This window comes from Meleagris gallopavo, chromosome 12 (genome assembly GCF_000146605.3).
Source record: "Meleagris gallopavo isolate NT-WF06-2002-E0010 breed Aviagen turkey brand Nicholas breeding stock chromosome 12, Turkey_5.1, whole genome shotgun sequence".
Taxonomy (NCBI): Eukaryota; Metazoa; Chordata; class Aves; order Galliformes; family Phasianidae; genus Meleagris; species Meleagris gallopavo.
In genome coordinates this window covers 9,413,746-9,439,105 of record NC_015022.2, presented here as the reverse complement: position 1 = coordinate 9,439,105, position 25,360 = coordinate 9,413,746, and the positions used below count along the sequence as shown (strand labels likewise).

Below are 25,360 nucleotides of genomic sequence, written 5' to 3'. Positions count from 1 at the left end.
TCCTTTTCCTTTTCCTTCCCTCCTTCCTTCCTTTCTTTCTTTCATGGATAAAAGCTAAAAAGGATCTCAGGATTTTGTTCAAAGCAAGTGGAATGGCATTTCAGTGGGTGATATCTGAGAAAGGTGATCCCGTTATAAACACCTCTATTTGGATACTCATTTGTACTGACAACTTTCATCCTGCGGAAGATTCCAAGCCTTTTAGCCTTCGTGTCAGATAGCTGACACAAAGTGAACAAGAAGGGTGGTGGGGAAGGTGCTCAGCCCATAAACTGTGAGAAAGTGCAGCAATTTCTTTCTCTTCCACTGGGAGATATTAATGGAGACTCTTGGGTGCAAGCTGTTAGTGAGCCAGTGCAAAATGGGATGGAGACGCTTCATGTAGAATTGCAAGTTGTTTTTAGATTGCCTTAAAATTGAGCCTGAACATGACTTCATTGTGGCGTAGCTGTTGCATGCAAGTTTCTGTTTGTGTTTGCTGGCGGTTTAGAAGAATTCTTGGCAGAAATATCTCGACTGATGATGATTTTTGTTGTTTTGTTGTGCTTCAAAGGGTACAAGGAAGCATGTGATTGCTTCAAAGTATCAAATAATCAAATGCAGAGCAATCATAATGTTAGCTGGTTTGGTTTTAAAAATCACGTAAAGGTTAAAATATAGAATGTTTGTCTCAGCTTTTTTATATCAATGTTATACCATAACTGACCCCTAGAAATTCCTTCTAGTCTTTCCCTTCAGTCCAAGCCAAAATGAGAGTGGTTTTTTTTTTTTTTTTTCTGACCACCCTGAAGATTTTTAACAGACGCTAGTTTCCTGTTAGGGTGATGTTATCGGCACATGAGTTTCTGCACATGATGAAGGCAAATATGCTCTGAGTTTATCTGCTCCTGCCACTTCTTTTTTTTTTAATGTTTTTGAAAGTAAGTGTTCATTTGTATGTTTTAAAGCTTGCTGGTGCAGTCAGCATTCATTAGTAGTAGATTCCAGCTGCCAGACTTAGATCTGCGTCTGGACTTCAGTATTCGGATTATGGGAATACTCATGTCTGGAGTTTTGATTCAGTGTCTTGTTTAGAAAAAAACTCAGAGGAATAAGATTAGATGCAGTTTCCCTACGTAGACTGAAGCAATCAGTGTGTTTGGGTAATTTCTGGACCTGAGAATTTAATAGAAGGATGAAAGATGTGTTATCTGCGTCTCAGAGCAACATGTAGCTTTTGTGAAAAGACAGAATATATGTGTAGGGCATTAAAAAAGGACATCAAGCCTTACATCTAAAGGTGGGCAGAAAAGCGAAGGGCTATAACGGAAATGGCTAAGATCTTATCTGGACAGTCTCCCCAGTAGCTCCACTCTTTTGCCTTCCTTAAGGAGCTAATTGCTTTTAGGTACTACGATAGGTGAGGTTTAAGGTTTTGGGGCCCCCAGTGACTGTTAACTGGTTGATGGTTCATACCCTTTCTTAATTATCTTCCCAAAACGGACCTGAGCTGGATTTTTATGTATGGAATAGTGCATAGTTCATGTGATTATTTTCCCTTTCCATCAGCTTTGTACAAAATGTCGTGCTTTAGCTTACTGCAATGTTTATGCAATGCCTTTAGCAAAGGCATCTGGGAGTGCTAAAAAATTGATAAAAATATTAAGTGGTTTGATGTGAATTCTAGATGATTTACATCCTGTATATTTGTAAAGCACAGTTAGATCTTGGTTATAGAAAGCACTGTAAAATCCATAGCTCAGATGTGTAAGAAAATTTCTGATGGATTTGTTTTAGTTACCAGTAGTAATTTCTGAAAACTTTGCCTTTGAGTTTATACGTTCTCCAAGTACTTACACGGAACATTAATATTGTTTTATGACAAGGAAGAGTGGAGTTCAGTTTGGGTTTTTTTTCTGTCTATAAATTTTGACATTGCCAGAGAATGCCTGAGAATCAAAATAATGTGAAAAAAGCAAATATTCAAGTAGAATGTGCTGGCATGAATGTGTTATATTAAAGCTTGGATTGCTTGCTGCCTGGTATCTCTAAGATGAGGATGTTAACCTTTTTTTCACTATGTTAATAAACTGCATGCCTAGTAATCTTTGCCTCCATCAGCTATCACATCAAATACAGTGATAAGAGCCCATCCTCCACCTTCCACACAGTATCTGGCAGAGCAGAACCTGGCTTCATTAACTGTCTGGGGATAATCCTAGGAGTCTGCAGATGGTACCCAGCTGGTGTTATCAGCATCCTTGAAGATACCTATGGGGAACATGGGTGTGCTGTGTTTCAAGAGTCACTGTGCAGTAGTCTCCTCTGAGACCATTTGGTAAACTATACACTGCAGAGCCACCTGAGTCCTTCTCTGTGGACCCCAGGATAGGCAGATGGGAATGCTGTTGTCTTACACACACACACACACTTAGCTCTGCACTCACGATGTGCCAGTAAATTGTAGTGGTGTCTCTGAGTTGTCAAGGCAGCACAGGTCCTCATGTCATCAGCTCTTAGTCACCAGGTTTGACCCATAATGTGGGGAAAACTGCTTGACAGACATGCATCCCTGGATGCCAAACATCTGCAGTGGTAATCTTTATAGTTGTTAGTCCTCTTCTTCCCAAGGACTGTGTCCACATCTTCTACGTGAATGCACTGGGTAGAAAAGAAGAAAACTATGTTATTTGCTTCCTCCCTAGTTGTAAAAAGTACTGAAGTGGAATGCAGAAACACTACTTTAAATACCTATCAGAAAAATAGGTAGTAAGCCAGCACATGTGAAACGCACTGCATGCTTCTTTGCTCTTCTTTGTAATTTTACTTCTCCTCTGCATCACTTTTAAATGTCATGTTGTAAAGAAGTGGTGACTTATGTTCATGTTCTCTTTCCTGAGAAATGACTGTAGCAGTAGTCTGTCTACGAGAAAGTTTGATCCATGAGCTCTTCAAACATCTCTCTGTTTACAGATATCAATGAGTGTGAAATTGGAGCCCATAACTGTGATAGACATGCCGTTTGTACAAACATACCAGGAAGTTTCAAATGTAGCTGCAGCTCTGGCTGGATTGGAAATGGTATCAAATGCACAGGTGAGAGTTGTATGCATTTCTATTTATTTGTAAGGTCTGATCAACACTGGAGCTCAGCAACTCAGGAAAAAACAGTACCACACCTACAAATTGAGAAGAGAAATGGTTATTCTGCTTTGTTAGATCAATTTGACATGATCTGTTGAAGGGCAAATTCTCTGCCATGGTAACTGAAATCAACATTATCTCATGTTTGGCTTATGAAACAGTGGAAGTGGACTGGATCATGGGGGGAGACAGTGTGTCCTTAGGAGCAGCTTGTGGCTCTTGGGAGACAGTGAGAGGTCTCTCAGTACTCCCTTTGAAAACAAGATATAACCCAGAAGTTCTTAGCCTGAGGGTGCCATGTGGCTTCCTCATTCACACTTACCTTGCCAGACTGCTTTGCTGGCCTGCGAATAAGTTCTGCCTGCTTTTCCAATCAGATGCTTCCACATATGTGTAGGTTTTACTATAGACATGATTATTTTAAGTAGAGGTTCTGTCTGCCATATGCTATTTAAAGTGTGTATTTGTGCTGAGTCGGTTTTGTTTTGTTGACTAATGTTGCTTTTTAAAAAATTATTACTATTTTAAAGATCTGGATGAGTGCTCCAATGGAACCCACATGTGTAGCCCACATGCTGACTGCAAGAATACAATGGGCTCTTACCGCTGCCTGTGTAAAGAAGGTTATACTGGGGATGGCTTCACTTGTACAGGTGAGCTTTCTTAGGAAGAAGAGAACTACCATGCTTGAATATTCACCTGGCACTTACTTTTATTGGTATTAAAATTTAAACGCAAATATCAGTGTATTAATATTCACAGTGTAAACTCTGTGATTTTGTACTCATAATTTCCATTCAACTGGAATATAAAATGCGAGTCAGTTCAAGGATTGTGTTTTATTAAGTCTGATGCTCCCAGTATTCAGTTGCTATTTCAGAAAATAGCATTTAAGCTGCAGCAAGTGCCCAAAGAGATCGTAAGATTTCCATCTTTGGAATTACTAGGAACTCAGCTGGGCAAAGCTGTGAGCAATCTGATCTAATTTTAAAATTAATCTTCTCTATGGCAGAGGCTGGACCAGGTGACCTCCAGTGGTCCTTTACAACCTAAGTTAGTCTATGATTCAGTGTCAGATTAAAAAAAAACAGCCACCTTTTAAAGATTTGAAATTATTGTTGAATGTCATCCTTCACTGTCTTCTAATTCATGTAAGTTGCCAAAGAAAAAGATACTGCATATTATACCAAGCCTAAAGCAGTCACTTTTTTCTCTTCATAAAATGAAAGTTTTCATTGACCTTTTCTTGCTAGTAGATTGCAGACATTAAAACAATGCTTGGTCATATAATTTATCCAATTTGTAGACCAGTTCATTAGCTGCCAATATTGATATTTAAGTAGTGGGGCACGTATATTAAAATAATTGTATAAACTGCCTAAACATATTTTTCCATAAGCAAGTTTCTATTGTCTGACCTCTTTACTGCATCACCCTGAAAGTTGGTGTCAAGACACAGTGCTGACATGCTGAAACCTCATTTTATGAACTGTAAATGTTATTGTAAAACACTGCTAGAGAGCTACGTTTCCCATCCTCACTTATGTCTTCTGCTTTGAGGAACAGTACAGCTCATGTAGACTTGGTCATCAGGAACCCAGCTAACACTAACAAATTCAGTGTTGTTGGTAATGCTATATGGAGAGGGATCCTGTTCAGTATAAAGCCATGTGATAAGGCATTCGGTGGGCCAGATTTTCAGCTAGTGCAAATCAGCAGCACTTTATGAATGATAGTAGTTTTCATGACATCTGAGAAAATGGCTCCACAGGTTTAAGGCCAAATTTGAATTATTAATTCAGTCTCTATAATTTAGTCTTGAATCTGATTCATCTCCTCAGTGGCCTCCATAACCTGCACACTGCCAGCTGGAACACGTGGGTTGTGATGCATAAAATGTCAGCTAGAAAATAATGGCCACAATCTATCTGAAGGGTCATGTAACCCAGTACTACCAAGACTGCTTTTCTCAACTGTTTAATTGCAATTTGATTTTGATGATATTTTCACCTCAGTGCCACTTTGCTAGTGTTTTATCTTTGGCATAGAGATCACCTATTACAGGATCTGTTTATTTCACAGCAAATCTCTTATCTCTGTTGCTGCCCACTAGGCTTTTCTGTAATAGAAATCATAACAATAATAAAACAGACATGCTTGTTCTGAACCTAAATTTGACCATGTGTACTGCCTCCAGTTTCTGTTAACTGCAGATATGTTAGCAGTCTGTCCCTCTAGCTCAGTTTGTTTTTTGTTAGAAGCTGCATTTTCCTGATGTAGAAAATATATCAAGCTGTTGCATGTAATAGCTTCTAAGCTTAAGTAGACTATAGTTTCTTCTGCAAGTGCAGAATTGTTAAAATCCTTCAATGCTGCATATTGTAGCTGAAACAAGTGTTGTAGAGAACACTGTCTTTACTGTAAACTTGCAATTTCTCTTCCTTTTACAGACCTAGATGAATGCTCAGAAAACTTGAATCTCTGTGAAAATGGGCAGTGCCTCAATGCCCCAGGAGGATATCGCTGTGAATGTGATATGGGATTTTTGCCAAGTCTGGATGGGAAAGCATGTGAAGGTAATTCTCCATAAGCTTTGAACAACATTCAGCAAACTCTGCCTTAATTACATTTTATGCCGGAAAAATCTTGCAATTGGTTGCAGGTATGGTTGCATTGAGAACTGCCTGAAAATTGTCAATAGTTTTTGTTTTTTTTTTCATTTACAGTCACATAAACAGAAAAGGTTGCTAATATTTATTATGAGCCCTTGCATCTTCATCGACCTGTTGTATAGAGAGAAAATGTTTTTGGAGACTGTCTTACCACATATTATTTGTGGTGTGATTGGTGATCCAAATGACTTGGTCAACAGCCATTTCATCTTGATTAGTCTGCAAACAGTTCTTAATTTTATTCATTAAAATTAAGCAGAAAAAGTTTTATTTTGGCTTTGTGTATGTGAAGCTGAAAAACACTGGTTTTGTAGCTAACACAGTGAACCTGCTTTGAGGGCTTCTGCCATGTGCAGAATCAGAATTTGAAGCCTTGCAGGAAGTTTTTGTACTGTTTTGAAAGTAATCTGTCACTTAGCTGTTTAATTAAGGCCATGTATTCAACAGTAACATTTGAAATCTGCAGTTTTCGTGGCACTTATCAGTTAAGTCAGTTAAGAAGCAGCAGCCATATCATCTGACATACTAATAAGAACTGATACTTGATGGAGTTCATAAGTGCACCATTATAAATAGGATTTTTCCCCTCAGAAGTGTTCTGTGCATTATTTTAAGTAATCTACCAAGAGAAATTTATGAGCTTGAATTTTTCTGTAAACTAAAACAATATTAGGTTTCATACTGTTTCATGCAACAATTTACTTAGAAAGCTTTTAGCTAACTTTAAATAGCTTATAAAGAGTCTAATTCCTGTTGCTAAAACGGTCTATCCTGGATGTCTCAGATGTGCAGACTAAATGCGAGATTTTAAGGTTCTTTGTAAACACTCTTCTTTTTATCATATCAAATTAGCTGTTCTTTGTGCAGTGCAGCATTCCTTAAATGCTGAATTGGATATGATGATTTGGACAAAGCACACAGAAGTGAGCTCCAGGTGCCGAACTCAAAATCTGTCAAATGCAGGAACCTGAATATTAGTATTCACTTTTGTGCCCAATTTGTTGTTTTTTGTTTTTTAATTTATTTATTTTTATTTTGTTTCACTGAAGTCCTGCTTTCTGGAGATGGGTGCTGATTTAGGAGAAACTTCATGTTTAAAGCTTATCTCCTGCCATGTTTAATTTTGCTAGTTGTCAGGCTAGCCACTGACAAGCTCAGATTGTTCCTGGCCTGGCTTCTAGTGACACTGGAAAGAGCCTTTTGCCCAAAACAAAGGCTATGGATTAGGTTACTTAGGCCTCAAATATTAATCTTGCATGTTATTTTTTCTGGTCTTACACAATGCGCAGGAGCAATTGGCTTCAAGATTCATGTTTTCTGAACCTTTTTTTAGTTTCCTGTGCCTATATTAAAAAGCTAAAGAAAATTCATATTTTTCCCCTCCTATTTCCCTGTTAGATATTGATGAATGCTCACTGCCTAACATCTGTGTCTATGGAACTTGTCATAACCTTCCTGGACTTTTCCGATGTGAGTGTGAAGTGGGCTATGAGTTGGACCGAAGTGGTGGTAATTGCACAGGTAAAGATGATTCTGAACAGCATGCTTTTTAATTTTCTGTTAGTGCTATTATCAACTCCATAGAAAGTTCTATTAAAAATCTGTACAGATCAGTTTGGATATAAGGAAAATAACCCTTCCCTATTGTATAGCACAGAAAGAAAAGGCAGTGGGGACTGTACTCGAATGAATATTAGTGGCCTTCTCTATGCTGTTCTTTCCCATTCTTTGTCAGCCTCTGATATCACACTGCCTTAAGTAAAGAAGGAAAGAAATACAACAAAGATAACAGTTCTGCCTGTTCACATCTTCCAGGCAGAGATTTGTTGTGCCCTGTAGTTTCCATTCACAGTACTGTATTCTAAGCAATGAGCTTGTTATGTAGATTTCCTCTAAGTAATTCTGAATACTGTATGTGAATTCATCGATTGTGTTTCCACTTTTTTTCACAGTGCAATGATGAATTGATTTTAGGCTTGTGTTATACTTCTAGGGTGTGCGTGTACATTTAAAGCTTCTTGGAGATCAGTACTTCAGAGCTAATGGATTTATGGTAGTCAGTGTATTTGATATATTGGTAGTGTCCATGTGTATTTGCTTACCTCCTTCTGTTTTTTTTCTTGCAGATGTTAATGAATGTGCAGATCCCACAACCTGCATTAGTGGCACATGTGTCAATACTGCTGGTAGTTACACCTGTGAATGCCCTCCAGATTTTGAGCTGAATCCTACCCGCGTTGGCTGTGTTGGTAAGGAACTACTCATTGCATTCATTAATAAGTGAAGTTGCACAGAGAGGCTCTAAGGCTAACTGTTTAGGGATAAAGTTCTAGGCCATGGAAGAGGAAGGCTAGAACAAACTCTCACCCCACTGCCCTTGGCTTTAGGAGTTCTAATAGTGCAGTAGAAATATGTCCAGAGTGATGTAGCGTGCCAGCAGTGCCTTGCTGCTAGGGCCGACACCTTGGGGCTTATTGTAGGTGTCCACAACTTAAAGAAGGCATGAGACAGTTTTAAAATTCAGCAACCTTAAACCAACATCCAGCTGGACCCAAGATGGCAGGCAGATGAAGCTGTGGCACAAAGCCAGACATGCTCTTCTAGTATTGAATGCATCTTGGGTAGATGCAGCTTTCATGACCAATGGAAGAGCTCTTGTATTAGACTCTAACTGCTTGGTACTCCTCTGATATTTTTTGGCTTTTGTTTTAAGTGAGCATAGAGATGCTAAAAAAGTTCAAATATATTTAAAATTCCTAATGTGTAGATGTTTTCATTCTGGAAAGGATGTACAAATGTGGGTGACAATGTAAATAATAGTGAGAAAAGGCCTGGCTGAACTTCTCCTGGTCATATTGAATAAATTCCCTAGTTTGTGAAAAGTCCAACAAAGCAAAGAGATGGGGCAGCACTGTCCTATCTAAGAGAGGAAGGCTGGGTCCTCATGGACAACACAGGTTACTTTCCATGAATGTCCTACAAAAAAAGGAGGGCTTTCTAAGGGTATGATTATCATGAGGTATTTTTGTTATTTGCTTTCTTCTCTGGTAATGTTTGTTATTATGTGCATTCCAAATAGATACACGATCTGGCAACTGTTACCTGGACATTAAAACTCGTGGAGATAATGGTGGCACCTTCTGCAGCAATGAGATTGGAGTGGGTGTTTCTAAGGCTTCCTGTTGCTGCTCCCTGGGCAGAGCTTGGGGAGTTCCCTGTGAACAGTGCCCATCTGTGAACACAAGTAAGTCAGCTTTCCCTGGTTAGAGTTAACAATACATCTTTTTGTTTTGTTTTGTCTTGTTTTTCTAATTTAGCCAGGTAACTCAAGTCCTGGTGTGATTATTTGTTGAATACATGCAGGGAAGAGGTTCCTGAAGAACCTCAGCAACTGTTAATTAAAACTTTTACACACCTTTCAAAAAGATTATCTATTTAGAATATTATGATCACTTTTGTGTATGTATTCTATTACATAAAACACTTGGCATTACAAAATGGAATAATAGCTGTAAAACCTAATGTTGATATCTTTACATTTAAATTTTCCTGAAATAATTTGACTAATTTTCAAAGGTAATTATGCTGGAAATGTTTCTACTATGGCAGATTCATGATTCTATTTTGTTTTCAGCCGAGTATAAGGTTCTTTGCCCTGGAGGAGAAGGATTCCGACCAAACCCTATTACAGTTATATTAGAGGGTAATGTTTACATTTTCCTATTTTTATACATCTAAAACTATGAAACTCCTCAGTGAGTGTTGTTTTTCATGGAAAAGCATGAATGAGATAATGTCTCTGAATTTGTTTGAACAGATATTGATGAATGTCAAGAACTGCCTGGGCTCTGCCAAGGAGGAAAATGTATTAATACATTTGGTAGCTTCCAGTGTCAATGTCCATCAGGTTACTATTTGAATGAGGAGACTCGAGTGTGTGATGGTACGTAGCATTCACTTAACTATTCTTCTGCTTTTATTTGTATAAAATGGTGAAAAATCAACATGTAGCAGAATTGATCTCTCCTTGAAAATGAACCTTAGGTATTGCTGAGACATTTTTATTCTTGGAAGCATAATGAGAAAATTGTTGTAGACACTCACTGCCTTTTTGTTCTCTTCTAGATGTGAATGAGTGTGATACACCTGGCATTTGTGGACCTGGCACATGTTACAATACTGTTGGGAACTACACCTGCATCTGTCCTCCTGATTACATGCAAGTCAATGGAGGGAACAACTGTATGGGTATGTAGGGTTTTTTTAAGCTTTATCTTCATGCTTTGGGCCAGGGCTGTAACTGGCACAAATCAGAATTATTCCTCAAATGTAGTTATATGAGAGTTAACTGAACAAAAGATCAAGCTTCTTTCATTAATTTTGTTGCATGAATCATAGTTGATCAATTTTATTAGTTTTTTTAAGTATCTCATCAGAATTACTCCTTTGATTTGATATTTTCTGTGTTCATTCCTTCCAATTTTCACCTCTGCTTTTCAGTTAAAAGCTTCTGCAGGTGATTACTAAAACTAGAAATATTGTAGGAACAAATTTTAATGTAGTATTTTACAGTGTCACACCGTCTACTTGACAGGCATCTAAAAAATGCATATATGAAGGAGGTAGCTCCTAAACCTTTCAGATCATCATCATCCATAAGAGCTGCTAATGCACTGTCCTTTTGTTTTGTTTTGTTTTTTTCATTTTTACAGATATGAGAAGAAGTCTATGCTACAGAAATTATTATGCTGACAATCAAACCTGTGATGGCGAACTACTCTTTAATATGACCAAGAAAATGTGCTGCTGTTCGTACAACATTGGACGTGCATGGAATAAGCCTTGTGAACAGTGTCCTATCCCTAGCACTGGTACTTCTTTTTTCCTCATTGCAAAGCAGTGTGAAAGCTTTAGTAATATGTTTACTACTAGCAGGTGTAATATTGTTAGAGAAGGAGACGGATTACTTTTGTCTTAGGTGTCTGAAATGAAGCGATTACTTTTGGTCTATGTGGAATCAGCCCTAGTCACAATCAAGGCGTATATTTAAATCCTTTTGGAGTGGTGTGTGTGCAGACTGCTGGGCCATGCATGCCTCCTCTGTGAAGTTTCTCTGTATGAGAGACTTACTTGCCTCTTTGCAAATGCCTATTACTCAAGGCATACTGAGGCAGCGACAAGACTGGCACTGCTCCAACAAATACTGCGTGTGCCACGCTGTGCCCTGACTGCTGATTGCCACAGGGGGCCTTTCTGTTCACCATTACAGGAGTACCTCAGTTTCTTCTGAGAATGATCCATGTCAAACAGCTACGTATAACATGTAGCAGTTTCTGGACGAATTCTATGGGATACAGGAATCCTCCACAATGGTTTAGGCAGAATAGTTGAACCTAGGACTTCCCATTCTGTTTTGAGTTGGTTTGCTTCAAGAACAAACTTCCTAGACAATTAATTGGATCACTTCCAACTTATGGTTCAGATTTTTTAAAGTCAGATTGGGCTTGTACACAGAAAATGTAATGCAAAGATAAGCATATGCACAGGAAAACCAGGATGTGAGCCCAAGTCTTCTGCATCTTTGTATATGCTATTCTCAGGGGCCTTTCAATGAGAACCTGCATGTGTACCAGGCACATCACAGGGTGAGCCCTGGAGGTTCTGTGTGCCCTGCAGGTGCTTAAAAGCAGAATAAGAAAATTCTTAGACAGTAGATGTAGTGAATTTTGGACTGTAGGTTAAGGATATAGTGAATTTTTGGCTGTTGATTAACTCAAAAGATGCTTTATTTTCCCACTGTTTTATTTTCCTGTTGCAGATGAATTCTCCACACTCTGTGGAAGTCAAAGGCCTGGCTTCTTCATTGACATTTACACAGGATTACCAGTTGGTGAGTTGTGATTTCTGTTCTGAATTGAATTCTATCCTACCGCTGTCCAAGGAAGAGAGGAAGTTTCCTTTCCCAGTTATTTATTTCAAACAGTGTAATGGAGTTGAACCTTCCATCTAGCTCTGAACCTGCAAGCTTTCTGTATAGCTCCTCCTAGCTGGCAGCAATGATTATTGCTGCTTGTTATTAAGGCAAAATAAAGCTCTAAAGAAATTGTCATCAGGCCTACAGCAGGGCACAGATTACCAAGCATACAAGAACTGGGAGTAAGGCCAATCAGCATTTGGTCCGGGTAGAATGAGGAGTCTTTCCTGAGACTAAAGCATGGGCTTAATTTGACATTTCATACCAGTCCCCAAGTGTATTGGTTTGACACAAAAATCCTTTCTTCTGTTTAACTGGAATATTTCTCACATGTGTTATTGTGTATAACTTCTGAATGGTGAGTAACAAATTGCAAAACAAAAAGAGAGAGAGAATGAGAAATTCAAAGACAAGGATCTGAGTAAATCCCTACTGGGACTCCATTTTGCTTTTATTCACAGAAGAATGCAAGTAAGAAGCAGATAATGTGACCTTTAACAAACTGAGGCAATATATAGAGAGCAATCAGGTGCTAATTAAGCTGTCGCTGTGATGCAGTGTTCAGCTAGTTAGGTGAAAGTATTTCTAGTTAAAGTAGAAAATGTCTTTTTTAAAGAAGTTACTGAAATGTACAGTATTTATGATTTATCAGGCTGGTTTCTTACGAGCAAAGTTTCCACTTCTCGTTGTTAGCATTACCCAAATTATTATCAGTTGGGCCATTCATCAACAAAAGGCAAGAAGCAGTAAGGTTTGACCTGAGCATCATTTCAGAATCATGGGAATTTATGTTCAATCATATAAACTCAATACGTTGCAGTCAGCTCTCTCCACCCCATCATACTATAGAGCAGTGCACATGCAGGAGTCAACTGAAACAAAAGGGCTATCCTAGAGAGGCCACCAACATATTTCAGTGCAGCACTGAGAGAGGTGAACATGCAGCTTTACACCATGCAAACCATAGGCTCTCCTTGCTGCTCTGGCATCTGGGTGGGTGTCACTAGATTGCAGCTTTCATCCTGCTGCTTTTGCTGAGCATCTCCTGATATCCCTTACATCTTTAGGCACCGAACAGGGGAACAAGATAGCATATGATTTGCAGGGGCAGTGCTCTGTATACCTTGTAATATTTGGTCACAATCTTTATATGTTACTCATCTGTTGTTTGGATTGAAGTTCTATGTGATAATCTACTCCAGGTGGCTGGTTCAGAAAGGATGATAGTTTCACTAATCTCTATTTTTAATCAGGGGACTCAAATCTAGTAGTAAAAAAATAAAAGAATTAAAAAAAAAAAGACATTTGCTGGTTAAAACTCACATTACCTGCTCATTCCCTACTAATTCTGTCTTGTATACAACAATGCATGTAGCAATTTTTACTAACGGGAGAGGTTTTGGGAGAGTCTGTTTCTTGTTGTCAGAATATTAAAATAATTAACATAATTAACTTAAGAACCCAATAGACAGGACATATGTAATTGAAATAACAGCTGCTTTTTTCTGCCTAAATCAATTACTTAACCCATGTATATGAAGAATACTGGCAAACCCTGTCTGCCTGGCTTAATCAATCTAATTAATAGCATGTTGGCATCACTGCAGATGTTACCTGGCATTGGCACTCCCAAACTGTTAAAGAAATGCATGGTTATTACCCAGATTAGCAAGGGTAAAACAGTGCAAAATGAATTCTGATCAATGCTTGCATTCAGCTCTCCTATATTAAAACAAAGGAAGTTACATTCTCTCAATTCAGCTCTTCCCAGTAACTCCATTTCAGTGCTCAGAATGAATGAGTAGGTTCATCAGAGCTGTGGGTGGGAGAGATGAGGAAGGATGCATGCTATCTTCTGCCTACTCATGTAGCAGGATAGAGCTGATCTACAGTGAAGAGTACTTGAGGAAACAGCAGATTTCTGCATTTCCATGCTCACTGTCTATTGCAGTTGGGAATGTTCTGATGATCACATACATTTGATAATTTTTGGAAGGATAAATGTAAGATGTATCATGTAGCAGAGAATTTCACGAAGTGCCATTTACAAGTATTTTAAAAAATTCTTCTTGCAGATATTGATGAATGCAGAGAGATTCCTGGAGTGTGTGAAAATGGAATCTGTATAAACATGGTTGGCAGCTTCCGATGCGAGTGTCCGGTGGGCTTCTTCTACAATGACAAGCTACTGATCTGTGAAGGTAGAATGCTGATCTCATTCAGAGACATTTTGTTTCACCAACTGGCAATTCAGGCAGTGGCAAATACGATATGTTTGCAAGTCAGTCTTAACAAAGGGAAATACTGGTATCAGTGTAATAGGTCTATGTTAATTAAGACTTTTTGAATTCTTTTGCATAAAGAAGCCAGATTTTTCATCAGACATCTCAGGACTTGAAGGAACATGAATCAGCAGTCATGAGAATAAACACTGTTTTTCACATTTGACAGTAAAGCCAAGAAAAAAAATAGTTTTCTTGAGTCAGATCATGAGAACAATTATTTTACTCCAAGATATTTTTTTCTTATGGAGCAAAAATTTCTGTAAATAGTAAAAACACATGATAACTTATTTGCCAATTTAAACACTTTCTAACATTGTCTTTGTCAGTTTCATGAAGAAACTGAAGATAGTGATATTAATTGTTTCATTCCCTGCTGTGGTTTATGACTGCTGACAAAATGGGTACTGCAGAGCATGGTATTGAGGAGCTTCAAATACAAGCATCTTCTGTACATACCTTCTAACTGTAACATACTTAGATTTCTAGGGAAATAAATTTGTCTTTTTAATTTGAAAACCCAAGTGAAAATGAGGGTACTGACTTTGACCCAGCGTTGAATTAGTTCAGGGGAAATTTGCTGTGCCACCCAATGCTGTGCATACTGTTTAATAAGAATAAAACTGCATTTAAGCACGGTGCTCCACCCTCACTTTTTTCTTTTTCCAGAATAAGGTTGATTTATTGCAGTCAATTTCTGTTAGAACATGATTGTGATTCACCTCTCTAACACTGTGTATTTCTCTAAGAAGATTTTTTTACAGTTACCTCTTGGCTATAGCATCTTCTCTATAAAATGCTTCATCTCCCTTCCATATTTTGGGAACCATGGAGCTGGCAGTAATCCACCCACAGTGAAACTCTACTTTTGTGAATCCATCTTCAGAACTTATAAACAAATCCAGTTCTAATAATTCATTTTCATTCCTTATCTTACACTTTGTGAAAATGACTTTTTCCATCAGATTCTTACAGTCTTTGTCTGTCTGGGTCACCAGTACCTGAAGTATTGGTCTCTAAGATCCTACTACTAGCAGAAATAGCATGTGGTGGTACAGCTATCCTGAGTGAGTGTGCTTCCTTCAGCAGGAAGCCATCCACAGGAAAGAAACCAGGGCTGAGCTTACCAAATTGTAAGCACAGACCAATATCAAAGAAGGAAAAGTGTAACTCATATATTCATCTTAAATTTTCCTTAGTAAGGAAAACTGGTTGAATTTCTTTTGCCTGAAATTTGATGTTTACATTGAGAGCTACTAAAGTCCACCTTGGATCTCAAGTCTTTGTTACAATCAAGGGAAATCCTTGTGATATTTACTTAGAGATCTATGCAGGTGTATTCTGATAGCAGTCTAAGACAGAAATCCATCCAAATGAACTATTGCCACAGGCCTTTCCTGTGCATTCTAACACCTTCAGAAAACCATCGTATCAGTCCTCTAAACAGGACTGAATTTTACAAATGGAGAATGTGGATTTGAGGTGATTTCGAGGGAAAAAACTGAATTTGACCAAATATCTACTTTTGTCAATATATTGATGTTTTCACAGTTTAAAAGAAATTCATGTACTTGCTAAGACTGTATTCCTTTGCACTAAAAACAAAATGGTTTTGTTGTCATTCTCGTGGCTAGCATAGTAATCAAATTCCTTCTTGTACTGACAGATATTGATGAATGCCAAAATGGACCAGTGTGTCAGCAAAATGCAGAATGTGTCAACACAGCTGGAAGCTACCGTTGTGACTGTAAACCTGGCTATAGGTTCACATCAACTGGCCGCTGCACTGGTGAGTACGTCTGGCTTCTTTGGATGAAGGTCTGCAGGAAGTAGTAGCTTTTAATAGGAGCATTAACAGCAAGTCTGCACTTCAGGAAGATGTGTATTCTATTGTACTAGGAGATGATCTGGGCTCCAGGAATCCTCCTCTTAAAGCCCTTTAGGAATTCCCATAAACGTTCTGCTAATTACTAGAAATCTATTGGGCCTATTCCCAAGTGCATAAGTGATACTCATATGAGTAAGTATTTGCCTTCCACTCTATCCCACTGACTGCAAAGATGTTTCTGTTGTCCAAGTTATTCACTGTTTCTTGACTAGCTATTCTCTGATGCTAAAAATTCAGCTACTGTCTGGACAGAGAACATGCAGTATTCTTCCCTTCCTCTGCATAAATTATTTGATTTTCATTTTAATTTTCAGTACTTTATTTGCCAACTATATTTTCACAAATAAAACACTGCTTACTGGGGTCTCTTCTGTTAAGGTGGACCTATCTGCTAGGCCATATGCAATAGATACCTTGAAAAGTTTATTGTTAAACTTCCTAACTTTTCTGTGGGTTTAAGCGGGCCCCAGAACATTATTTTTAAATACTCCCTGAGTGGAACTGCCCTTTTCTAATCTATTTGCTCTTTCCTTTAAAATCACAATCCAGAGAGGCATTTGTGTTGATTTCTTGAAGAATTGCAGAGATTTTAAAGAGTGCTGGGAGCCAAGCAGCTGTAAATACTATATACATTTCTGAACAAAATAATAAGTACAAAGGAAATTGATAACGTTTTCCTTGAGATTTTGCTTGAGTACTTGAGTTTGAGGAAGTACACTTTCCCTGCAGAGTAGTTTTTCATTGTTTTATGAGACTCTTGAGGGAAAAGGGTTTAGGGGCAACCAGAGCCCTACCATGAGAACTGAAACTTTGTTTTGTAAAGCTATGCAGTGGCACATGTAAATATTCAATATATTCTCAATGTAATTGTTTTTATGCATTCATTACAGTAGTACAGGAAGAGCCAGGAAAGGTTCTGATATGGGTTACAATAAACCAGTGTGAATTGGCACAAATAGTAATACTTCCCTGTATTTTGCTCTTATTTTATGTTTAGTGAAAATAAACAATTAGCGTAAAAATAAAAGTGGTTGATAAAGTACTTGATCCAGCAAAGAAAGGAAACTCCTAATGGCTCTGCTGAGAGCAAGGTGCTAAACATGTTGCAGTATTGAATTGGTCATGCTACTGCATGAAAAAGAATTACACTCCAGTGGCTTGCATCTTGCTGAATCAAAACTACAGTCTATCATGTTCACTACGGCTATGAGTACTACATTTACCTTACTAAAGGTATTCAGCATTCTTCTGGTGATGTTCTATTGTGATATAATACATAATTTTTCATAGAAGCACTTATATTCTGCCTCCCAGTCTCTTTACTATGAGGGTGGTCGAACAATGGAACAGGCTTCTCAGAGATGGCAGTGTTTGATGCCATATGCCTGCTGGTGTTCAAGAGGCAATTGGGTAATGCCCTCATCAGTATGCTTTAACTTTTGGTTTGCCCTGCAGTAGTCTGGCAGTTGAACTAGATGACCTTTAAAGGACCCTTCTCCCCTCACCCTAAAAGAAGTTATTTTTGCCTGGGGCTTTAAGTCAGTGTTTTCAGAGCACTGAAGAAAGTCCAAGTTTTTCTTTCTCCATCACTCTTCTAAGATGAGAGAATTTGGACTTCTGATGTTTTAATGTTAACCAGCATTGGTTTCCTTCCTGCCTTCTTTGGATTCTATTTATCAGCAGAATCATTAATAGCACTGGGAGAGCTCAGTCATCAGTGAACCCTCATTCAAAGCTACTGATGATACAGTAGATACAGTAATCCTAAGGATGGGGGTTATTGGGATTCTCCATGTATTTAGTACGGTGTGGAGAACAGGCAGTGGAGGAAGAAAAACAAGATTTAGTACATGCAGTTCCTTGCAATTATGAACAACTTCAGTCTTTGTTTTGCAAAGCACTGGAGCTGGTTTGTTATGACTTTGAATCTGTTCCGCTTAAATTGTACGTAAAGGAAAATTACAGAACACCAAAATGGATTATGGTATAAGCTTATGAGAGCACCTCAGTTATTGTGTTTCGGAGTTGCAGGCAAAATGCCAAGGAGCATATTGAATCAAACCAGCTTTTGTTGTTGACAAGGTCAAAAAATAGACCTTGTTTGATTTATGTTTCTGATTTTTTTATGGAAAAGTTGTACTGGACAGCAAACATTTTGTTCTTTGACAATTTGTTTCAGTTGCTGTTGGTAAAATCCTGGGTTCTGCCTAAAAGCATTCCTAAATGGGGAAAAGAAGACAAAGGGAGGGATCTGATTAATGTTTATAAATATCTAAAGGGAGGTGGGAGGCAAAAAGATGAGGTCAGGCTCTTCTTGGTTGTGTGTAGTAATAGGAGAAGGAATAATGGCCTAAAACTTCAAAACAGGAAGTTCCATAAAAACATGCAGAACTTCTTTACAGTATGGATGACAGGGCACTGGATCAGGCTGCCCAGAGAGGTGGTAAGGTCTGCTTCTGCGGAGATAGCCAAGCTCTGTCTGGACATCGACCTGTGTGACCTGTTCTAGGGAACCTGTTTTAGCAGGGAGTTGGACTCCATGATCTCTTGAGGTCCTTTGCAACCCTTGAAATTCTGTGATTCTGTGATAACAAGAGCAGCAGGAGGCAGTCAGCTGTTATACCAGTATAATAGATGCCCTGCTATTGTAAGACAGCATATAATGTGTTGGCAGGATAGATTTTCCCATCTTTCCCTGCAGAATTATACAGATGAGTGCTTGCTTCTGTTGGCAAAACACTTTCTGGCTTCATACAGCAATAGTTCTTGTTGTTCGAACTTATCGTGCCCTATTTGTCTGATTTTCAGGATCATCACTTTGCATGCTACAACACACATGTGTATAAGTACTCATTTTGTCTTTGCAAAGACTGGCTAATATTTTAGTGCATCTTTACTTTCTGTAAGCTCACTTAGAAAAGATGGGGATTCATCTGAGTTTTGGTTTTATATTATTTCAGTAAGTCAATCAAGCATATGATCTAATATGGCTAAAAGCAAGTATCTGCTTTTGTGAGGATACAAACCATGATATATGTGAGGCTTCCTATTTGCTGCAAAGTCAGTGTAAAGCACTCAGAGATCTCCTGACACAATTTTGTGTCATTAGTCCTACTTTTTGAATCCACAGTGACGTCTTCTTTCAAGCAAAAATTTGTTTCATCAGTATTATTTTTACACTCAATTTTTTTCAGCTCCCCAAGTGTTGGAATATGTAATTTACAATCAAATAGCCCATTTGCAGAGATTTTCTTTAAAATGCTTTTGTTGTTAATAAATTGAAAATTCTCGTTTATATTACAGACATGCACTTATTTCTAACTCTCATGGTTGTTGCTACTACATCTTTCCAGCCTTGTAGTTTAGAGGTGTTAACTTTGTGTGTCACTTTGTTTTCAGATCGGAATGAATGTCAAGAAATTCCCAATATCTGCAGCCATGGGCAGTGCATTGACACTGTCGGAAGTTTTTACTGCATTTGTCACAATGGATTCAAGACCAACGATGACAGAACAATGTGTATAGGCAAGTATACCAAATTAAGTTGTACTTAATAACTATTTTAAAGGAAGTCTAATTTCCCTGCCATAAGGAGTGGCATTGCAAGAACTGATTGTGAACCATCAACCTCCAGGCAAAGATGCAAAACCACCATAGCTGACAACTGGAGATGATAGGAAGCTGATAATGAAGGAAGAATGTCTCAGTACTGTAGACAGACAGTTTAAATATATATATCATGTTTTATAAACTGCTAATGCTTTCATTTTTTTTTCAGAAAAATAATTCTTTCTTCGGAGTTTTCTGAAACTTGTCTCATTCATTCCTTTAGGCAAGAAATCTAATAGATGAATTTTGCAATGCAACGATTGTATATAGCCTACTTGTTAACAGAGAAGTGCGGAATAGATTTCCTGCCAAAAAAGTGGTGTTTTCAGAAACAGAGACATCTTCATAAAGAAGGAAACTCTGTACTTAACCCATTCAAAGCTGTTAGTTTAGTGTCTGTTGTCTGTTGTCTGAGTAAGACAGGGAGATTTCAGAGTGTTTGTGACCAAAGATAGCTTAGAGATCTTTTGGGAAAGCTGAGACAGGAGCTACAGAAAGATATTACTGAATGCTTGATTATTTTTATAAATGTTACTGTCAAATATATAAACCTTTGTAAAATCTTCCTTTTGGAAGACAGGAAAATCTTTTTCACTTGTATTTGGTCTGTGTTGATTGTAGGTTACTTCTCTTGCCTGTGGGATAGCTGCAAGTCTTCCTTGCCCCATCAGAGATGACAATTCTTGCTGCTCTTTTTTTCTCCTTTGTAGATATTAATGAATGTGAGAGAGATGCCTGTGGCAATGGAACCTGTAGAAACACCATTGGCTCTTTCAACTGCCGCTGCAATTTGGGATTCATCCTCTCGCATAACAATGACTGCATAGGTAAGTAGTGCTGAGACCAGTTAAGTGTTTCTAAGACTTTTTGCTTCTAATGAAATTGACCTTAGTACCATCTTCTCTGCATTAAAGGATCATACTTGAATGGTCTGTGTTAATAAGAAAAAGAGCTATTTCTTCAGTTTGAGAAGACCTCCGATTATTTACTTCTCACTTTTCTGCAACCAGTTAAATGTTTCATGTAAAATATCCCATTGCTTTTTTAACTCTTGCTTTGAGAACTTTTTAAATTAGACCAGTAGCAGTACTTTTCTTTCACTTCCTTTTGAAACGGGATTATTGACGAATTATCAGTTATTGTGCTTACACAGTGGAAACAGAAATCTCAGCTATCCAATTTTTCTTGGTGCAGGTGTTTTTCAATGTTATTTTTTTTAGATGTGGACGAGTGTGCAAGTGGAAATGGGATGCTCTGCAGGAATGGTCAGTGTGTGAACACTATTGGATCCTTCCAGTGTCTGTGCAATGACGGCTATGAGGTGGCTCTGGATGGAAGGACTTGTGTTGGTGAGTGCCTTCTTTTAGGGAAGGAAAAAGGTGCAGTAGACCTTGAGTAGACAATGTTCAGTAAAACAGTGAAAGAGATCAGAGAACTGTCAAAAATGCTTTCATTGTACCTAGATGACGTGGATGAGGACTATTTGCTCCTGGAAGGTTCCACTGTTAGTTTGGTGGAATCAAAAGTGTAGCAACCTCAATGGCAAATTTATTGAGATAACTTATTTGAGATAATTGCTGTTGCTTTCCTTTTCTTTCAGATGTCAATGAGTGTGCACTGGAGCCTGGAAAATGCGCGCCAGGTACATGCCAGAACTTGGATGGGTCGTTCAGATGCATTTGTCCGCCTGGATATGTCCTGCAAAATGACAAATGTGAAGGTGTGTATAGATCAGTCCTTCTGTTCATTTCCTTACCTAGTCACAGTTGTTACCACTTTCCTCTGCATATAAACATGGATAATATTTATTTTTTGTGTGGCAATATGCAATTCTGAACTATCAGCCACTGATAAGTTACTTGCTTCTGATGAGGTCTGGTCAAGTTTTGTTTTGAATCACAACTACCTGATCAGATCCCAAGAGAAAAATCTGATCATGTACCAGATGTTGGTACATGGCTGGAGGTGTACCCACAGCATTAGGTTTTGAAAAACTAACCCTAGATTTTGTACCTGGATTTCTGTCTGTTCCCTCTTTCTGTCTGTCTTTTTGCTGACATCTGTATTTTCAGATGTTAGATATCAGCGATGATGTAAAGTTACATTTTATGTAGAACATCTGTCAGCATAGATATTTTTATTTCTCATCTCTGTAATTACTTTTCTTACAGACATTGATGAGTGCGTGGAACAGCCAGAAATTTGTGCCCTGGGCACATGCAGCAACACTCCAGGCAGTTTCAAATGCCTGTGTCCAGAAGGTTTTGTGTTGTCTTCCACAGGAAGGCGATGCCAAGGTAATCTCATCCTTATTTTTTGGCATTTCAGAATTTGTTTTCTGTTTCACAAAAGCCTTGTTAGCTGCCTGTTTCTAATATACTAAAGAAGCTCTGGACTTGAGCAGTATTTTTCACAAGAAAAACATGATAATTCTTTAGTTGTGGCCAGGTTTTGCCTTGCTCTAACATCTGATTGTCATTAAAGAGAACATTGCAATAAAAGGGGTGAAGATTATGTTAAGTGCACTAAGTGGGGAAATTACGTTGCTCCACAGCCCTTTATTGCACTCCTGGAAGAAATGTTGAGAGTACCTAAATTCTGTATAGACTGTGACACGTTTGACATGGTGATGAAGCATGAGCACCGGAGACTACTGCAGTGCAGTGCTACAGGCAGCATTTCCAGGAATAAGCCAGTTCTTAGCACTTACCAAATTCTACATAATACTTGTTAAACTGTTGCTTTCCACAAATGTGTGGGTGGAAAAAAGATTGATGGAAAACATTAGCAAACAGAATAGTGTGGACAATAAGCACCCATCTGCTTATAAAAGCAGAAGCTTTTTCAAGATGTAAGGCTTCAAGATTACCACGTACGCTGTTCAGAGCCTAAACATGAGCACCAAACCAGAGGTTAAATGCTAAAAGCTGAACATCTAGCAATGAAAACCCACAGGTTGATTAATTGTGTGGATAAAGAAAAAGCACAGCCAATTAGGGAATGAGTTATTTTAAAGACTTAGGAAATGATTAAATAGATATATCGCATCATTAAATGTCCTATACACAGTGTGCACAGTGGTAACCACTGATGAGTAAGACCTTTATAAGGACCTCTGTAGTTAGGCTTGGCACAGTGTGGTGATACTTGTTGACACCGTAGTGAGTTCTTCACTTCACAGTGGGCTAAATGAAACTGTGGTTTTGTGTTTTTTTTTTTTTAAAAAAAGGAACCCAACCTGCAGTAAACGTTGATCCAAGCCTCCAAACCACCAAGGAGTTTGGCGCAGCTCATTCCCTTAACTTTGAGAAAGTCGCACAGCTGCTTTAGCTGTGCTTCTGTAGCTTGTATGAGGTTTCTTTACCCTGAGGGTGTTGTTCTCTCCAGGTAAGGAGAAAACAAAAAAAACCCAAACAACCAAGAAACAAAATAATAATAAAAAATGCAGGTTAATCTTCTATGTAAAAAACAGACCACAGTTTCACATATAATATCAGAGGAAAATGCATGCTTGTATGTAAACAAGAACTATGTTTCTTCCCATCCTCCCCAGAAGAGGGTTTTGTTCTAATATCTTGGGCCAAACAAACTTTTATTTAAAACTTCCTGTTACTTTGCTTTTGTAAAGTCTGGACATTGCCCAGCACTGATGCAGTGGCCAGAAAACTGGATGAGCAGCTGCTTCCACAACTGGCCCATTGCTGTTCCTCTGCCAGCCCAGTGAGCTGCCAGCTCTCTGCCTGCTGGATGCTTGTGGTCTGTGATCTCAGCTCTATTCCAGCATCCTGGTTGCCCAGCTTGAGGGAGTGCCGCAAGGCCAGTTTTCTTTGTTGTGTGTGCCTCAGGAAAGAATGAAGAAGGAAAGTGCTGTTAAAAATTGCTCCTCAGTTTAACAGTAAGCAGCATTATCATTGCAAGTTTACTCAAATCTCTTGACTGAAGTGATTCTTACTAATAACAAAATGTAAATAAATCAGCATTCAGTTTTCACAAAGAGGAGTGAAGGTGGGAGAAGGGTACAGCCCTCACATTTCTGCTGGACAAAAAGAAAATCTTTTCCTTTTCCATGACTGAGATAGGACACTCTATCCTGTAGCTTTCCTTTACTGGGTTAGAGTGCTTCTCCCTCTTCCAGTCTTCTCCAGTCAGAGGCAGTAATTGTCCTTGTTTGTCTCAGATGGAAGGTGGGTGTTCTGTTGGGGCCTGGAAGGTGGGCTTCATGTAATTTGCAATTTACACCTCTAATTGAAAACTGCATCAAAGTCACTCTAACTGCACATAACAACAACTTTTTTCTCTATGCAGATCTGAGAGTGAGTTACTGCTTTACCAAATTTGAAGATGGAAAATGTTCTGTGCCAAAGTCCCGAAACCACTCCAAACAAGAGTGTTGTTGTGCCCTAAAGGGACAGGGATGGGGAGATCCCTGTGAACTCTGCCCAGAGGAAGCAGACGGTGTGTTGTTGGTTTGGTAACCTTAGTGTTGTGATAATCTCTCAGAACTGAAAAAAGACTGGGCTTCTTATAAGAAAGAATTAGGAACAATAGTTTTTCATAGCTGTTTAGCCCTAACAATTGTCTTTGCTCTCTTTAAGGTAGATGGTTTTGTAGTCTCATAAAGCATCTCTCAACTGCACTCAGTGTTTGCTTACAGGTTTATTAATATGATCAGGAGGTGAATGTTTCGCTGTGGAAGTGTCACATACTGCAGTAGGAAGGTAATAGGTTCTATGAGGAAACACCTGCAAGATTCAAGTAGAGTTAGTCCAAGTATAGGAAGAGATGCCATAAAAATAAAATCCAAGTGTGTGTTTTATTTTACAAACAATAGAACTAGATCTACACCTTAATCACTTTGTTGCATTTTGTGACTAAGATTTATTACTTTTTTAAAAAATCTGACTTGCAGTCTTTTCAATGCAAATGGCTTGAGGAAATAACAGAGAATTACAAAACAGAGGCCTTTATGAGGGAAAGCCTCCATGGACTGTTACTAAAGAAATACTTTCCTTTGTTAGTATCCTCTGTAAGACTGCAACTAAGCATCAAACAAGTCAACAGGCCTTTGTACCATCGTAGTGCAATTTGCTGAACACACTTTAATTCATACTGACAGATGTGGTTAACAATATTACTGGTTTCAGCAATACATTAATACAGCTCATTTCACTAATATGTCATGTAGATGTTTTGCAGACAATCCACACAAAAACAAGGGGAGAAAAGAGAAATCAGATGTGCCAGCTGCAATATTCCTTCTGGGCATATTGCCTGTGTGAGTCATTCAGTTGCGCTTGGAGCATTTGAACCAATCAGCTGGAAAACTGTAACACATATCACAGCATTTTGTGGATTTAAAAACAGAATGGCAACTTCAATCTAAGCTGAACCCCAAAATTATACTCTCATCCTACCTGTATTGAAGTTATTTCAAATAACTAATGACTACAGATGAGATTGTATTTTCTTCAGAAAATCTAAGAGCTCTTTAATTTACAGTAGAAAAGAATGCAGTCACTGGTACTGATACTTTTAAGATGGAAATTTTATATTTGTTTGATCCTTGAAGCAAGTTACACAATGCTCATTGTTCAGAGTTTTACATTTGCACACAGAGGATATCAGCTGAAAAGTACAGTTACTACATGTCTGTAAGACCAAAGTAAATTTCTGTACTTTATGTACTATATTTCTGGATCTGAACATGTGAAGGATGAATTGCTATCTGATTGCAAAGTTCATGGATAATGCTCACCTCCACAACAAACAGAATTTTACTTATGCTTTGAACTTTTTTTTTTTTTTTTTTTTT

The 25,360-nt window shown here is 38.3% G+C and overlaps 1 protein-coding gene across 1 annotated transcript in view; it reads left to right on the top strand.

The window, feature by feature from the left end:
* Positions 1 to 25,360, top strand: part of FBN1 (fibrillin 1) — a 142,397-nt gene that overhangs the window by 101,158 nt on the left and 15,879 nt on the right. Inside the window, exons 32-50 of the mRNA XM_010717420.2 lie at positions 2,953 to 3,075; positions 3,654 to 3,776; positions 5,574 to 5,699; positions 7,194 to 7,316; positions 7,922 to 8,044; positions 8,875 to 9,039; positions 9,430 to 9,498; positions 9,613 to 9,738; positions 9,921 to 10,043; positions 10,508 to 10,666; positions 11,614 to 11,685; positions 13,845 to 13,970; positions 15,718 to 15,840; positions 19,339 to 19,464; positions 20,259 to 20,375; positions 20,769 to 20,897; positions 21,149 to 21,268; positions 21,720 to 21,845; positions 23,854 to 24,003. Of these exons, the coding sequence (XP_010715722.1) occupies positions 2,953 to 3,075; positions 3,654 to 3,776; positions 5,574 to 5,699; positions 7,194 to 7,316; positions 7,922 to 8,044; positions 8,875 to 9,039; positions 9,430 to 9,498; positions 9,613 to 9,738; positions 9,921 to 10,043; positions 10,508 to 10,666; positions 11,614 to 11,685; positions 13,845 to 13,970; positions 15,718 to 15,840; positions 19,339 to 19,464; positions 20,259 to 20,375; positions 20,769 to 20,897; positions 21,149 to 21,268; positions 21,720 to 21,845; positions 23,854 to 24,003 (2,349 nt within the window). The remainder of the gene's footprint in view (positions 1 to 2,952; positions 3,076 to 3,653; positions 3,777 to 5,573; positions 5,700 to 7,193; positions 7,317 to 7,921; positions 8,045 to 8,874; positions 9,040 to 9,429; positions 9,499 to 9,612; positions 9,739 to 9,920; positions 10,044 to 10,507; positions 10,667 to 11,613; positions 11,686 to 13,844; positions 13,971 to 15,717; positions 15,841 to 19,338; positions 19,465 to 20,258; positions 20,376 to 20,768; positions 20,898 to 21,148; positions 21,269 to 21,719; positions 21,846 to 23,853; positions 24,004 to 25,360) is intronic.